The 17,421-nt window shown below is 43.0% G+C and overlaps 1 protein-coding gene across 1 annotated transcript; it reads left to right on the plus strand.

Annotated features, from left to right (window-relative positions):
• The first annotated feature begins 203 nt into the window (after positions 1-203).
• Positions 204-7,647, plus strand: LOC120093146 (disks large homolog 5-like). The gene is made up of 5 exons (XM_087586806.1): positions 204-383; positions 1,121-1,283; positions 2,442-2,573; positions 3,231-3,407; positions 7,055-7,647. Exons 1-5 carry the CDS (start codon positions 233-235, stop codon positions 7,137-7,139), a joined length of 708 nt encoding a protein of 235 aa, XP_087442932.1. The 5' UTR covers positions 204-232; the 3' UTR covers positions 7,140-7,647.
• Positions 7,648-17,421: the final 9,774 nt, after the last annotated feature.

Consider the following 17,421-nt stretch of genomic DNA (forward strand, 5'->3'; position numbering starts at 1 on the left):
GTGTGCGAATGGGTGTTCCCTAGCTCAAAAGTGAGTCCTTGGAAAAGCCACTGCAGAACCTGGTCAGTCTGGGTAGAGGTAGTTAGCAAGTAAGCTATGGCATTTCCCAGTGATATCACCGGTGGTGTCTTCCCTCGAAATTCTCTTGTATCCAGGAGACACTAGAATGTTCTGTGATGTCACCAGTGTTGTGGTGACACCAACTGCCTGAGCCATTTCCCTTCATTTCCTAATGGGTTCCCGAGGAGGCATGTTCTCCAGGATCCTCAGTCTCTTTCGGAGGGACAATCATATCTATGCAGAGACAAGACCAAGGCAGAGGGAGGCCAGCCTTCTATCACGTTGGAGAACAAGACGAATGGAAAGGTCCTTGAGGAGGTCAAGTGAGTACTGGGCAGGGCAAGGGGAGCTTCCTGGAGGAGGTTGGCTTGAGCTGGTCCTTCCAGGAGTATGACGTATGATTTAGAGCCTCAGTCTTCCTAAATGGCTGACCCAGACTCAACAATTTCTGATCATTAGTTTGACAGAGAACCAAGACCTGTTATATGTCAAGGGCTTTCCTTGGATCTCTTTAGTGTCATAGGCAGTGTCAAAGAATACCAGGATGAGCCTCTGTAAGAATAACAAAGTGTCTCTCAGGATAGGCTGTGGAAGCACTTCCTCTCAGCAGTGTCCTGTAGATTATGTGGGTCATTGATGCCAAGAGGGATACTCTCCTGGTCATATATCAAGGTCTCAGTTACTTTGTCCTTGAACACACGTGACTAGGGATTCAAGATGTTAAGCAGTTTGGACTCAAGGACTTACCGGCCTCACATCAGACATTAGCTGAGAAGGTCCTCCAATTCTTCTTGTTTAGGCCAGCTTTAGAATTTGAGTGCAGAAGAATGGCTGTAGGAGGTGTGGTCTATATCTATGATGGCATATGTCACCATATGTCTATGATGGTGGGGAACAGGGACTGAGCTGAGTTCAGCTTAAAGATCGCTTTCTTGCTCTGTCAGGGAGTCACTGTATCTGTAGACTGTTCATCCTCAGACTTCTGTTTTAGAGTAAGCATAGTTTTTCTTGACACTATGTCCACATATATGCCTGTTTACTGGTGTTTATCTACCTACAGAGTCTGATCAGAAAGCATCATCCCAACCCTCCACGACACCTGTTGAAGAGGAGAGAATGAAGCGTTTGGAGAACCTCAAAATTGCTCTCCACAAGGTGCAGAAGGAGAGAGATGAACTCAGGAGAATCCTGGCCGATTACCCTGGAAAGAATTTAAATGACAGGTAGTCACAGTGCAAGTTCTGTTAAATCCACATTTCCTCACATCACAGTAGGCTACAACTCCAGGGTGTCCTCATGGTCAAAATCACTTTCCTGATTGCATCAGAATGTGAAGATCAGATGGGAATGAGATGGTGGTGGCACAGGCTATTTTGATTCCTACAAACGTAAATCATAGCCTGTGGCCTGAATTACAGTCTGGGAATGAGGGTAGTAGTGTGTGAGCTCTCATTGTGTGGTTTAAGTAGCCTGGACAGGTGTTGGGTTGTGGGAATTTCTAGGTGCTCTGATTATGAGCAATCATTGTTGCAATTGACGTGGAGGTGCTTTGGGTTCAATAGGTCCTGTGAAGAGCTGGAGGGGCCTAATCCCTCTTGCTGCCTCACAGTGTGTGACTGGACTGTCAACAGGGTATCATTGTTGTTCTCTGATTTTATTCATTGTATTTTGAGATAATGCCACATTCTTGTATTTATTTGGCATTCTAATTGTATGAAAGAGAGAGAGAGAGAGAGAGAGAGAGAGAGAGAGAGAGAGAGTGTTTTGTGTGAGTTTGTGTGTGTGTATGCATGTGTGAGTGCGTTTGTGTGTATAACTTAAGATCTGGGTATTCTGTGTTCTGATTTGGCCTGAGAATTATCCTGTGTCAATTTCCATGGCATGATAATGATGTGGGTGAGAGCCTCACTTTGAACAGTACAACATTTCACATCTGCTCAGGTGGACACACATGGGAATCTCCTGGTGTGTGCTATAAATTCTTTTCCCTGTAAATACTGTCCATGTTCCTTTGGGTTTTCATGTAGCAATAGATTCTATGATTGAGAATTGTTACTTAAGAACAGGAGAATAGTCTTCATGGGTTTAAGTTGGAGCCTGGATGGTGGCACAGGACGCTCGAAAGTTCTTGGCAAGCTAGTCTATTCCTTCAAACCCTCTCAGGGAGCTCAAGCAAATCAGCTCCCTGCTTTTGTTTCCTGGCACTGCTGTCCCTGTGTTCATAATAATAAACTGAATAAATACCAAATGCACCCAGTACCAAGGAGTAAGGGCGTGGCATGTCCTAGGCTGGGGTAGTTCAGGATTCAGTCTGAATTCATGTAATTCTTGAATCCTTCATTCATAATGTTATTTGATCCTTGGACCACGCCCTGCCACAGGAACAAGTTTGAGTCCGAGATGCTCATGATGCAGCACGAGGAAGTGATGACCGACATGAAGAAAATGAGCGAGCAGATCAATACCGCTTTGGTCAAATGTAAAAACCTTACACTGGAAAATGACTGGTACTGGTGAGTAACTTACAAGGTTGTGACCCCAGCACTAGGCACAGCATGTGTCAGCCCATTCTTATCTTTGAAGTAAAGTGAGGATCAGGCTTTATAGTGTTTGAAGCAGACCAGGAAGCCTGTCTCTAAGGAAGGCTCTAGGATTTTTACCGCTTGTAGATAGTTTGAACAAATGGAAAGAGACTGTGAGATTCATCAGTCATTGTCCTTCCCAAATAGGGATCCTGTACATAGAAAATGTGTGCACAATGATGGAGTCATCAATCAATCCTGATGCTCTGGGGCTCTGACAGGACACACACACACACACACACACACACACACACACACACACACACACACACACAGGACACATAGAAAGATTGGCCTCCAAGGGACATTCTAATAAAATGGACATATAAGCACACATAACGATTAAGTCCACTTCTAGGAAAAACTTGAATCAATGGTGTCAGGTTTTTGAGAAGTGCCCTGAGTCTTCTGGAATGTTGCTCTTTTCTCCATTTGACCTGTCTCTAGGTTATGCTCCATGGCTACTGTGGACGTGGACTATAATCTGGGGCTCTCTTCTGATCAGGACCCTAGAAGGAGGAATGGACTTGGAGAAGTGGAGGAAGTTGGAGCCTGGCTGGGATTCACCATTTTTTCTTTGTGTCTCAGCCGCAGCTTCTGCCCCCTCCTAACTGAGTGTTTTGAGCTGAAGAACAATGCCCAGAGAGCATGGAATGAGTACAAAGGGCTTCTAAGGGATCAGATTGCACTGGAAGAATCCATTAAGGAAACAACAAGGTTCTGTGGGGAAGCCAGTATGAAAATCCGTGTAACAAGCAGCCTCAGGTAGGATGAATGAAGCATCAAGGGCAGGTTTTCCTGATATCTAAGCAGAAACCAAGTCAAACCAATTTAACCTTCTCCAACTTATCCAGACACTCTCCTAGGTCTCATCCAGTTGTTCATTTCTTTGCCCATTTACAAAACTTTCTGTGATTCTAGCTTCATGCAAGAAACTGGAGGATTGACAACCAAATCCTCCTGCTCAACTAGAAAATGCATTTCCTTAAGTGGGATCTGTTGATCACACATTGCACACTTACATGCTAGAGGGATGCCATGTGGTAGCCGTCTTTGTAGTGCCCAGAACTGATTAGAGTTCAGTTCACTTGCTGAAAGAATGGTTATCATTGTCAATTATGATGGGGCTTGTGGACTTTCTCTCCTTTTCCCTGTACATTGAAAATGGTCCCTTCTGCCTTTCCAAATGGTGGTTCATAGTGACGGAGCTTGAGAAGCGGTTTGTCAGTCCTGTTCTAGTGTTTTAGTGTTCTTTCCTGTGGCTTCTGTCCTGGAGCTGACTGGATGAACAGGGATGTAAGAAAGACTTCTCTCAGGGTGAGGGTTTGTGTGAGATATGTGAGGGTTAGAGGGAAATTTTTCTCCAACTCTCTCAACCTCGTGTGCCCAAGAAGTGCATTCCCTACACAGGTTTACTCTATAAGGGATGGAGAGCAGTGTCTACGCTCTCACTGACACATTTCCTTTGCCTAATCTGTATTCAACAACTGTGCTTCCAGAAGGATGGCCTCCTCATTCTTTTCTGCTTCTCACTTATGATTTCTGTCCTCTCTCTCTCTCTCTCTCTCTCTCTCTCTCTCTCTCCCTCCCTCCCTCCCTCCTTCCCTCCCTCCCCCTCTCCATTTCTCTCTGACTCTGTGTGTGTGTGTATGTGTGTGTGTGTGTTTGTGTCATTGGGCACAGATGTGCGAACATGGTTATGGCTATGGTACATATGTTACATTGGGAGTGGCTTGTTTTAAGTGTTTGAGGTATGGGTGCTTACATATAGAAGTGTGTGTATATGTGTGTTCGTGCATATGTGTGTGTGTGTGTGAACTCATCAAGTTTCTGAACACAGACACATATTTATATATATTGTATTAGTCTATATGTACACACATAGAAGCATGTAAAAGTATATATATATACATATATATACATATATATATAAAGAGAGAGAGAATGAGAGAGAGAGAGAGAGAGAGAGAGAGAGAGAGAGAGGAAGAGGAAACACAATTTTTCCAATTAGTTTTTTTAAACTGTTCTTAATGGGGTTTTGATTACTATTGAAATTATTACAGTGGGAAAACTATTCATCAACATTGACATTACTTGGAGAAATCTCAGGAATAGGGTACAGGGATTTGAGGAGAGGCTGCTGTGTGAAATCCATGTACCTGAGTGTGGAAAGTGCTGACTCAGGGCTCTTCTGCCTCCTTTGCTCTCGGTGTGCAGTAACACTGGAAGGTCACGTGCTTGTTGTGTCTTCTCAACATCCTGGTTATGTTAATCGTTACCTGCCACCACTTTCTTTCTAGATCGGCCTAAACTTGATTGAATATACATTGGCTTTGGAGTTTGCTCTGGAAATTGTTAATTGAAAGATTAATTTGCTTAGAGTTGAATCTGCAGGCAGAAGATGTCCAGGAGTTATGCTGAGGTGGAATCACATCTTTGCCTCAGACAGAACCTTAGACTCAAAATAGTCCACAGCACTCACCCTGTGTTGGGTCTGTGGCACTCTTAACCATTGTTATTCAAAATCATTTGATCTGAGTGAAAATCATCTGTAAGGTGGGTTTAGAAAGTGATGACCCTCAGACATTGCTAGAGGTGTCAAATGGGTAGCCCTGTGAGAAGCCATGCACAACTCTTGTGAAAGTTCAACCTTTGACACAGCGATTCCAGAACAAGAAGTAGGTGTCAGCAGAGAAACTGTGGCACATTAGTGTTGTAGTGGTTCACCTCAGAGCAGCCATGAAGCAAAACTATCCAGAAGTCCACCAGTCAGAAAGTGAAAAGGTACAATGTTGTCCAGCCCTTCCATGGACTGTGGCTGAGTTTGATTATACCTGCCAGCATTTGACTTTGAATCAGTCAGCCTTATCTCACTCGAATTATATCTGATAGCATCCCATTACAAGTTTTACCTTGGATTGTGGTTGTGGAGATTTCCTAGCTGTTTGTGCTGGTAGTTTGTTTCCCCTGTCAGGTACTGTATCCTAAAGGGACCTCATATTGAAAAATGCAGCTCACTTTGCATGCACTGGGAAACAGTGAGCAGAGGACAGAAGAGCCTCACCTGCCCCCACCCAGTGCTCTGTTGCCTGAAATCAGCCTCCTGTGCACAGCCTTGTGCCCTTGCTAAGCAGTCTTGGCTAACAGGCCTAGATGTCACATTTCTAATTTCTGATTTTCAGGGGAATACACTTTATTGGCTGAGCTGTCTTTAGCCTATGCTCACTGTGTACTTACCCCATTCCAGGTTTTTTTTTTTATGCCACAATAGTAGACTGGGTGATCTTTTCTATTACCATTAACTGGGAAACTAAGCACATTCTGCAAAATACTCTGCTTGTATGTGTGAACAAATATATTTGGGTGAGTTCAAAGGTGTGTATGTCTGTCTGTCTGTCTGTCTGTCTGTCTGTCTGTCTGTCTGTCTCTGTATACATGCCTGTCTCCATGGACAATATAATCTTCTAATGACCAGGATGAGGAGAGAATGTAGGAAAGTCTGTAGGACGCCCTGAATCAGAACAAACTGTTCACTGAGCAAAAGGCCTTGGCTGGGAAGATGCGGCATCATTTCGGTGTCACTGAGATGATTTGAAAGCACAGGATGAGAGGACCCAAGTAGATTCCCTGTACTTATGAACTGTCTTATTGGGTGTGTGACTTTCATCATAGTTATCAGCATCTGTCAGCTAGGAGCAGCTCAGAATATTATTCCTGTCCATTTTAAAAGAAATTCCATCCATGAAGGGTATGTGATCCATAGAGATTCTGGCTATGGTGTACTGATCCCTCCAGTCTGAGCTCTCTTGTATTATCTGAGCCCAGTGCCTTTAAGTCTCCCCACAAAGAGTTTTTTGATACCCATAAACAAAGGAGTGGTATAGTTTATTTTCTGCATGAGTATCTCCTTTAGAGTTCAATGCCTACCCTTGGCAAGATTTCCATGCAGCATATTCTTGCCAAATATAATATCACTTCAGTGTGCATGTACTTCTTGAGATATTGTTTCTGTGGGTCTTTGCAGATATTGAGGTTGTAAGTGGACCCCAGGCATATTCCTGCACTGGAGGAATAATGATAGTCTTCATTTCAGTGATGGCCAGGCCTCCAAGGCCTTCCTATTGTTTTCTAGGTTGTTCACATGTCTCCTCATCTGACATTGAGACGCTGCTACATGATTTTAAAATATAATATATATGGACGATTGGAATTATCTGCTGTTCACTGTTCAAGTTTTAGCAGTTTTAAAAGCTGGGAAAATATGCAGGCCTGTGGGGTCTCTTACCCTTCTCTCTTGGGCATGAGAAAATGACCTCAGATGAAAGATCATCCTGGATTATCCTGCTGAATTGTGCTGCTGTGTATGGGAGAAGTGACATGGCAGGTCCTCACCAGGCCTTTTCCACCCCTAGGTCTGAACACTCCAGCAGACGCTTGCCCATGGCCCAGACCAGGACTACAGCTCTCAGAGACAGACCTGTCCACCAGGAGCACTGAGGGTGCAAAGATTGATAACACCTCCCGCATCTCAGTCCTTGTAACCGTTCCAATCTTGGGCTGAATTTGAAAGACCTTGAGATGTGGCATGGAACACGCCTCACGTTTAACCCTTTGACGACTTGTCCATCAACAACCAACCACCCTGAATGAGGCGTCTACATTCCTCTTGAAGAGATTTTACCATCTTACCTGCCGTTCTGCTGTGTTTGCAAGGCCAGCAACAGGCTGGAGTTATATGTTGAAAAATCAGCAGGAATTGAATGCTGACTAATTTACTTGTTCTATTTGGTTTTTAGTTTGAAGTTTGGTTGTTTTATGCATTTGGTTTTATTTGTTTAAGTTTGAAGTTTTGTTATTCATTTGTTAACTTTAGTGTACTTAATTAATATTAATTAATTAATATTCCTAAGGCTATATACATTGAACTCATTGACTCCCCAATTTAAAATGTTCTTGAATAAATTAATGTTTGTCTATAAATAAAAATGTGACCTTTAACCCTTCACTCACAAGACCGTCCTGAGTCGTGTGTGGTTCTTCCTCCTGTAACAGCACAAGTGTAAGGCAACAGTGGTTTTCTGCAAGTCTCATGCAGCGTAGGCTTCATCATCAGTTCACAGCCAGCCAGAGCTGCACAGGAAATTGTGCTCTTGATGTAGACGGTGTGTCATGCTCTGTGGAACCCACCTTCATGATGAAAAATATCCTTGCTTTATCCCTGTACTCACAAATTTAGCTTCCTTTATAATGACAAACAAAGGAGAAACACAGAAGTATTTCTCTAATACATTAGAGGAAATAAAACAATTCAGTATGGGAATGTAAAATGTTCAGGACACACAGAGTTTGATGCCTATGGATTCCTTGAAATATAGCATCAACTATGACTGCACATTTAATGAATTCCACCAATTGTAGAGGAATGAACATTTTTAATATTTTTGTTGTTAGTTTGTTTGTTGTTATTGATAATGATGTTTTGCTGAGTTCATTTTGATATATATCATAGCTTCTTTTGGGTGGAGGTCTTACAGTTTTGAATTATTTCTTTTTTTGCAATTTGTAGTGGATATTTTTATCTATATTTCAAATATTCTGTCCCTTTCCAGTTTCATCCCATAAAATCCCTATTCTCTCCCCAGAATGCCTACCTCTATGTGGGTGCTACCCCACATGCCTGTTGTCTCCCTCCCACCTCCCCATATTCGTTTTCATGCAATTCTGCCAGCGGCCAGCAGAGGGCAGTGGATTTCACTGGGATGTGATGTGACAGAGAATTGTTAATTGCCCCTTAGGTCCTCTGGGATTCAAATTCTCAAACAGATGAGCCATGTCTCCAGTCCCTGTCCTGGACTTTTGTAATGAATTCTATTATTTACAACTTGTCTGCCAATTCTGTGAGTTCATTGAGAGAGCATTTTCTAATTTGTCATTAATGATTTTTTTAAATGGCCATTTACAGAAATTGTTAAACATTATTTCCCTGTGCACATTCACTAATGGGCTTATATTTGAAACAGATTTGAAAAACTAAAACACTATATTTAAAAAAACGTAATTCAAATGGGCTATATACATAAGCATAATACAGTTGAAGAAACTTAAATGACTTAGAAACTCATATTAAATATTTATCATCCTTGGACACTACAGAAATGCCAATCAAAATTATTCTGAGATATTTTTTCATACCTTTCATAACTTAGTTCAGTAACACATAAGAGAATTCCCTCCTACTGGGTATGGAGCAAGGGGAACATTGAGAGTCTCCTGTAGATTTGCAATGCAAATTTCTGTAGCAACTTTGGAAACCAGAATGCAGTTTCTTCAGGAAGGTGGTAATGGGTAAACCTCAAGATACAACACCAAGACCTATATCCTAATGTTGACTCATCCTAGTATAGACACCCTTTCTCCACCATGTTCAGTGAAGCTCTCTTATAATATTCAGAATTTGGAAATATTCAAGTGGTCCCTTACGAGATGAGTGCATAAAGAAAGCATGGTGCATTTCCAGACAGGATTGCTGATCAATAACTACAAAAGGAAAAAGGAAAGCATGTAATTTTCAGGACAATGAATGGGTCTTGTAAAATCATCCTGGATGAGGTGATCCAGATCAATGAGGACAAATGGGATACATATTCACTGTAATCTGAATGTTAATTGTTGGACCTGTGTAACTGTATGATCAGTTTAGTGTAAGGGTCAAGGGACGTGGGCCAGACTGTCCCCATTTCGGTGTTGTTTGCCTTAATCATACAGTCGTATGCCTTTCTGAAAGAGAAATGTATTCATTTTTATTTATATTGGTTAATTGTTCTTTGGCTGACTTTTGTCTGTGGTCCCTCTGCATGCAGTTCTCTCAGTGGCCAGGAGAGGGCAGGAGATATCCTGTTATAGATGATGGGTAAGAGCCCTATAGGTCCTCTGAGTGAGCAGCATATTTTGCATTGGATTCTGTTGTTTATGGTCCTGAGTTTGCCTCTCCCCAACTGGTTGTCTCTGGTGTTAATTGTCATGAGTGTCTCTGACTGGATCCAGCCTCATTGGAGGAATATAGAGCTCTGTGAGCTGGGTGACAGCTGATCTCCTGGGAGTCAGGTAATACTGTCTCTGTTTAGGGTGGGCCTCCTGGGTCTCTGGTTTGAGCAGGCCTCCAGGGTCCCTGGAAGTACAAACCCACAGGCCTCATAGAATTTTGAGAGAGTCTGTACTGTTATTTTCTAGCTTCCCTTCCCATTTCCTACATCTTCAATAGAGCACAGAGTTGACAACTATGAATTATATTTCCTAGGTGCCTCTCAAACCAAGAGTTTGCATGTGACTAAGTTTTGTTCAGAAACATATGAACGGAGTCTATAGGCAAAATGTCTGCCGTTTTCTTCATGATGTTTACCCTCCGTAGTACTGAGGATCAAATTCCCATATTCTTAAAGTTAGTTGATTTATTCAATATCAAGAATGTATGTGTAAAGTATCAATATCCGGTGTTCATAATTGTCTTATTTTGGCTCCCAAAAAGCTGCACTTCCAGACCTGAGCGTCCCTGAGGGCTCCGAGTTGCCATTGCCAATGTTTGGACAGAAAGACAGAAGGACAGGGCAAGGGATTGGGAGGGAGTGGAGGATGAAGGGAATCACCATGATCCAGACTTAGAAGGGTCAGAGTAAGAGCTACAGGAGAGAAAGCAGCCTACAATGTAGGTGGAAGGGAATAGGACCCTATTGGGGAGTGGGGTGTTTCCCAGAAGGTAACAGGCAGCAAAGATAAAACATAGATATAAAAGGTGTTAAACCTGGGATGCTGGGTGGAAGGGAGATGTATGGTAGCTGTCAGGAGGATTAGAAATGTCCAGACATTGATTGTGTGTGTGCCTGTGTGTGTGTGTTTCATTCTCAAAATCAGAGAACTCTTGGGCAGGTGCCATGACTGCACTAAGGAGCCAAAGCTGTTTAATTAATTCACTGCCACAGTCTGGTACATTGAGGTCCCATGTTAGGGAGGTATTAACCTGGACACGGGGTACACAGCCCAGTCAGCCAATGCACAGTTTATTCAGTTTCAACTTCTTTTAAAGACAAAGCAGGATAAAAGTTGCCCACTGTTTCTAGTTCTCTCCAGAAGCTGTTTCCCTAGCCATAGCATATCTTGAATCTTAGTGACCCCAACCTCCTTGCAGACTGAGAAACATGTCAGCCGTCCAACTCTTAGACGTGTTAGAGGTGCTGCTGTCTAATTAAGCTATAAAGAAAGTTACTTTCTCGTGAGAAAATGACCATGAAGTCCACATCCTCAGGTTTGCAGCTTCCTTGGCAGACAGAGCACCAGGATCCTCTGCTTGAGGAAGTTGCCTCCTCTGTATCTCAGTGTGGTGAGAGTGAGCGAACCATCCTAGGGTGTCCTGCTGCTGGCAAGCTAGGAGCAGTCGCCTCATGACACTTCTCTACAGTACAGTAAAATAGTGTCAACCCCAAACCCTAGAGAATGGCTCAGCAGACAGAGGGACCTGTGGCCCCGAATAGCCAGAGAAATGCTGCCCTCTGTGGATTGGCTGCCTAATTTTGGGCTATCACAGGCAAGGGAAAAGTCTCAATATTTGCAGCCAATCCAGTCTTTTCCAATAGCTTTGCCTGTGCCGTAATTAACTTAAGAACACTTAACAATTTTAGTATTTGTAATTTATTCCACATTTCAGGTACATAATTCAGACTGTGCCTAAAACAGGAAAAGTGAAAGGAGGTAAATTCTTAGTAATCTCAGATGTAAGAATCAGGGACTTATAGAATTATACAACCCTTGTTGTGTAGCTAAACCTTCAAGAAGTTCCTCTTCAACCTTGAGTGTGACCAAGCAAGACTAAGCCAAAAAGCCACATTCTGGTTCATTTTATACTAGACTCAAGGACAGTCATATGCAATACACACATCATTCACAGACATTTTATGTCCTATCCTGCTCAAATGGAAAGCCATGGAGCCAAAAAACTCAGATGATAAACTTCAGTCCAAACAAAAGAAACCAATTAAAATAACAACAAAAATAAACCTGGTTTGGTGGCACAAACCTTTGCTGGGGAGACAGAGACTCCATGTCCTCCCTAGCCAGCCAGCCCAGCTGACCTGTCCTATTCCAAGTCAATGAAAACTCCCGTTTTATAAAAATGGTGGACAGCACCTGAAGAGTAACAACCAAGGTTGTCCTCTGGCCTGCACACACGCAAGCTCACACATGCAGAGCCACAGGACCACACGAGCCTGTAAAAGGTTTTTCATGAGCCAGGAAGATAGCTCAATGGGGAAAGGCTCTTGTGTGGCCTAGCCTGACGTAATCAGTTCAATACCTGGGACCTACACAGAAACCTGACTCCTATCAGATGGCCCTGACCTTCATGCTTTGAGGTTTGGTCTGTTGCTCTGTAATGGAATGATAACTGCAGGCCTCCACGGCCTGATTGTCCCAGAGACAAGAGAGTCTACATGTTTACCCAAGTGATACTATGTAAACTTGTGTCACCAAATCTTTTCTGGTAGGTGAATAAAGATGCCAACAGTCAACAGCTGGGCACAGGCAGGGTTTAGCCTCCCAGGACTTCCCGCATCAGAAAAGAACCACAAGTGGGAAAGAAGGTGAAGGGAGGAGGAAGCCACCATGGGTCAGGTGGGTTGGCTAATTGGAGTTAAGAGAAGCCCAGACGAAACACAGCAAATTATACAGTGGGATTATTAGCTGGGAAACAGACATAACAGCCAGAGGATCCATATCTGCCCAGGTCTTTTGCTGATTAAGGCTTAATGTAAGCATAAAGCTTTTGGGTGTCTTTTACCTGGGAACTAAGTGGTCAGAGGCAGGGGAGAAACCCCAGGTTGGGATTAAATAATTTCTACAACATGTATACACACAATTACTGCCCCCCCCACAAATAATAAATGTAACTTTTGAAATGGGGATAAAGAATTTGTCATCAACCATGAGGATCCAAGTTCTATCACTAAAACCCATGTGGTAGGAGGAGGACCCCCTCACTCATTGTCCTCTGACCTCCATATATGCACAATAACACATATAGACATATGCACACAGAATACGACAATGGATTAATTAATGGATTACTTAATTAAAGGTTTTTCAAATCATCTGTTCTTGGCCACTGCTCACTTCTGTCTTTTGTTTACCATAACAGGATTTTTTGAGAACTTGATGCAGACATATGCACTTGGACCAGAATTATTGTTAATGTTGTCATTCATTCTACCCTCCACTGAGCCAAGCTTCCTGGGTAAGCCATCCCCAAACAGGACTTGCCAGCACCATTTCCACATCTAGATACCAGGATAAAGAGTCCCACTTTTAAATCCCCTGCCTGTGAGTTCAGAGCATTCCAGGGGTATCTGAAAAGATCTTCCCAGTACAGGCCCAACACCTCTGAGACTTTCTCATGCTCTCCCCACCCCAGCTTTAGTCCCCTGATGGTGGCCTGGGCCCTTGAAAATGAAAGAAGTAAAAAGTTCTTGAGAAGCTGTGGCTCTTTGTTTAGCTTCTGGTACTTGCTGTCTTTGATGGAAAGCTAGATTATAGGAAAAGGATTTTGCACATGAATTTGGGATCATAGAATTCACATCCAACAAACTGGGAGACTGGGCTCAGAGCTGGAGAGGGGAGACTCAGGTGGAACTGAGAACTGTGCAAAGCTGCATCCCATTTCCCTTTGCCACTGCAAGAGCGGGAGAGACCCATTTCACAGTTGTGCTGTGTTGTGCTGTACTAGGCTTGGTAATGAGAAAGCACAGGGCCTCCCTTTGTAGCTTCAGACTCCAGCCTCTGCTGTCTCAGTTCCCCAAGCATCAGGAGGGCAGGTGTGGACTGCCACAGCGCTAGCAGGAACAGGAAGATTTCTGTGTTCTGTTCTCTTCTTCATGGGCTGAGGCTGAGCCTGGAGTCTCCATGTCAGTAAGCATCCTTCAAGGCTGTTCCTCTGCAGCTCTGAAACCTTTTGTTGTTTTTGTTTTTGTTTTTTATGTAAACCAAGCTTATTTTTCCTTTTATGTAGTGTTTATGTAGCACTATAGCTAGGTAAACAATGTGAATTAGTATAACTCATCTCAAAAGCCAGAGTTTTGTTTTCGTTGTTTTAATTTTTTAATGAGTCGTTAAAAAGATGCATCCTATTCTAACAGGATAAATATTTTTAACCATTTCACTTTGAGTTAATGATGGCTCACAAATGAGCAACTCTCCTCATTGAGGAAAACAAAAAGCTGTTGTGGACAAGGGACAGCTCACACACACAAACAAAAAGAGCTGTGTAAAAATCACTAACTGTTCCCATATTAAACCTTGACCCCTGGGGAGATGCCCTGGGAGGTTCACTGTCAGAATATTCAAGTCCTGGGGGTCCCTCTAGAGGAACGACTTAAAAACCTCAAAACTTCATTTGAAAATAACAAGAAAAATCTGACTTTACCTAAGCTATAAAATTTTAAGGCTCAGAGGTAGCATTTGAACTTTTTTAGTTGGAAACCTCTCTGGAAGGTGTCTTGCTCTAAAGCACCCATGAAATGGGCGCAGCCACTGTCTTTGCTACTGTTCCAGTCCTTTCTGCACAGCAACACAGGGACTATCCTCTCCAGTTTCTGAACTGCAGTCAGCTGTGAGCATTGCTCCAGTGTGGGACAGCTAGCTCTCCTCCAGTCCTTAGGGAGAGCATTCTTAACATTTGAATGCCTGTAGCATAGCTCACCTTTTGCCCTTCTTTGTTCCTTTTGTGGAGTGGAGGTGTCAGATTCTTCAGAAGTGTTGGGCAGCAAACCATCAAAGGAATTCATGAGGCTGTGGAACCTCTCAGGTTGTAAGACAATCAGAGTTCTTGACCTTTACATCCTTTCCAGCTCCAGGGGACTCCCAGACCACCAGAGCTTTAAGGTCTGGAGGCAAGATGGAGGTGTGTTAGTGGGAGTGGATTTTGAGGCGTCAAAGGCGCCCACCAATCCCAGGTAGCATTTGTTTCTTCTACTTCTTCATCAACACTGGAACTCTCAGCTGTTCATCCCACATCTTCTTGCTCTAAAACTCTGAAATTGAAAGTCCCCAATTAAATATGTTGTTCTATATGTCACCTGGGTCACCTGTTTAGTCCTTCTCAGTTTTAGCATTCTGTTAATAGGAATAACAACAGAAACCAAGCTTTTTGAATTTTGTAGATTCTTTGTCAGGGCATGGTAAGACATGCTACCTTCTATGTGATGATTTTCTAGACTAAAGTGATTTCTAAATCTTGCTTTTCTCAAGACTGGATTGGTCACCTTGTCAATAACAGATGGCGCCTACTGATTCTTTTTACTAAGTCAGGTAATTGTGAAGGGCAAGAAAAGGACGCCCCAAACACCCAACTGCAATTAGCTGTGAACTTAGCTTTGCTGCACCTGGAGGCCATTCTGGGAAGAGAAAGCATCCATTCCAGGCCGTCCAATGAGAGGAGGTGATTGGTTTCATCCAGAGAATAGGTTGAGTAGAGTTAAAATTTGCATTTCTGAGAATTCCCAGGTAATGAAGCTACAGGTGCTTGTCCAGGTCACAGTTTCAGAAGTGTTGGTCTAGCATGCCTGACTGGTAAGTTAGGAGGTTGTTCAGGTTTTGATATTTATGGAATTTCTACTTTCCTGAACTTCTAGGAGTACATGGCAAGAAGGCTTGAGTCTAAATGAAGAACTCATCTTCATAGTTTGCATGGTGGTCAACTTGACAGCACCTGGAATCTCCCTGGAGCCACAGCTCTAGGCACCCAAGTGGAAGATCATTTGATTATTAGCTCTATTATATAAGGCATTACTAGATGTAGGTTAGCCTCGGGACATGCTGTGCTGAACTCTTCTGATTAGACTAATTGAAGTGGGAAGACCCACCCTCTGTGGTTGACTGGGACAGTGGACTGGATAAGAGGGATGAAGTGATCTGAAGACCAGCGTCTTCCTCTGCTCTCTGCCTGCAGTCAGTACAACAGCTCTCAGGCTCCTGCTGTCCTGACTTTCCACTGTGGTGCATCTTGCAACTATAAAACAAAGTAAACTTCTCTCCCTTAACTTTTGCTTTTGTACACATATTTAATCACAGCAACAGAGAAGTGACAAAGCCAATCAACTGTCACTTAAGCTCCTGAATATCCACAGGAATCTCAGCCAGGAGTCATAAGCTATTGTCCAGGAAAACTGGAAATTTAGGGGAAGAGACACTCTTTCACCATGCTTCTCCATTCATAAGCATTTTATGGGAACACAGACACTCAGAGACAAAAAGTGGTCAAATGCAATGGAACTTAAACTACACAGACCCCAATGACATGGTGGATCCCATGAGTCACGTGGTAGATCCCATGAGTCACATGGTGGTTCCCATAAGTCAGATGGTAGATCCCATTAGGTCTGCTTCCTAAGCCACTGTGTACTTACCTCCTTTTCCCCTGCTACCTGAATCCAGCTCTATCTTGCCTGAATCTTTCTGCCATGTGTCATGGTATTACCACTTTGATTTCCCATGATTCTGTGCTCTTCCCTTTGTATTCTGATGGCCATGGTGCTTGTTCAAAAACCACCATGCTGTGATGGATTTACTCCTGGTACTATCCTATAGCCACATAGTTGAATTCAATCATTACCCTTAGTGGTTTGAATTCTGCTGTGCCTAACACTAGTTTTTGTTCACATTTAGAGGACAGAGCCTTTGACTCCTTTTTATCTTTGAGGGGAGTCTTTCAACTAAGCTTCTCTGCCCCTGCACATAGAGTCTCTATGTCCCCTTGCAAGTACATAAATCATAAAATAACCCTCCCTCCGATTCGGTTGGTTTCAAGGCATGAAAAACCAGGGCCAGGCTGTTTACAGATTCATTACTTCCTGACCTTGTCCAGTACAAAGACTGCAGCACTGTATCAGGTGTAACACATGCTCTCATGCACCCTGTTGCCCCTGCCCTCCCTGGTCAGAGTCCACATCCCAGTGTGAGCCCCCAACTCCATCTATCAAACCGCCCTCATTTAAAAGCCCCCAGTTATAAAAAGGCAGGGCCTGCCAGTACTCTAGCTCCTATTGCTGACCCACCCATTACTCCCCAGTGTGAAAACTGCCACTCTTGCAGCACCTTCTCTGTGAGGTTTGGGTCATGAATCCACACTTGGGACAAGATGAAGCTCCTAAGCCTGCTGTCCTCATTCATGTCTGCCTGCCTCTGCACATTCTGATGCCTCAGACCCAAAGCTCACCCTGGTTGCCTTTTCTTCCTATTTTCTCAGTTTACTTCTAGACACTTTTTCAAATGAACTTTCTTGTAAAAGGAATACTTATTCTCTCAAATCTTGGAAAACATAAAGAATTATGGACAAGAGCAACTGTGATTCATGCTTTTGATTTATTTTTGCAAGACATTATCTTTGTAGACATATTTATTATTCCCATCTGTAAGTAGTTTGTATATAAATGTGTGTTTGAATTTGTTTGTTTAGTCCTTATCCTGGTACTATCTTTCATTTCTTTCTTTTCTTCTACTTAATGTAAGGCTACCATTATTTAAAATGTAATTTTGACAACATCGCTAGTTCTTCTTTTGGGATGGAATTTCAGGTTGGAAATGCTGGCACCCTAGGACTTTTTAGGCTCTTAGTGTATCTGTAGCAAGGCTGTTATCCAGGAAGGATGTAGAAATTGACAAACTTCCCAGAGGATCGTGAATATTTACATCTCAATAACCTCCCTGTAAGTCACAGAGTTTTGCTTGGCCGTCCATCATT

Source organism: Rattus norvegicus, chromosome 15 (genome assembly GCF_021556685.1).
Source record: "Rattus norvegicus strain SHRSP/BbbUtx chromosome 15, alternate assembly SHRSP_T2T, whole genome shotgun sequence".
NCBI classification, from domain to species: Eukaryota; Metazoa; Chordata; class Mammalia; order Rodentia; family Muridae; genus Rattus; species Rattus norvegicus.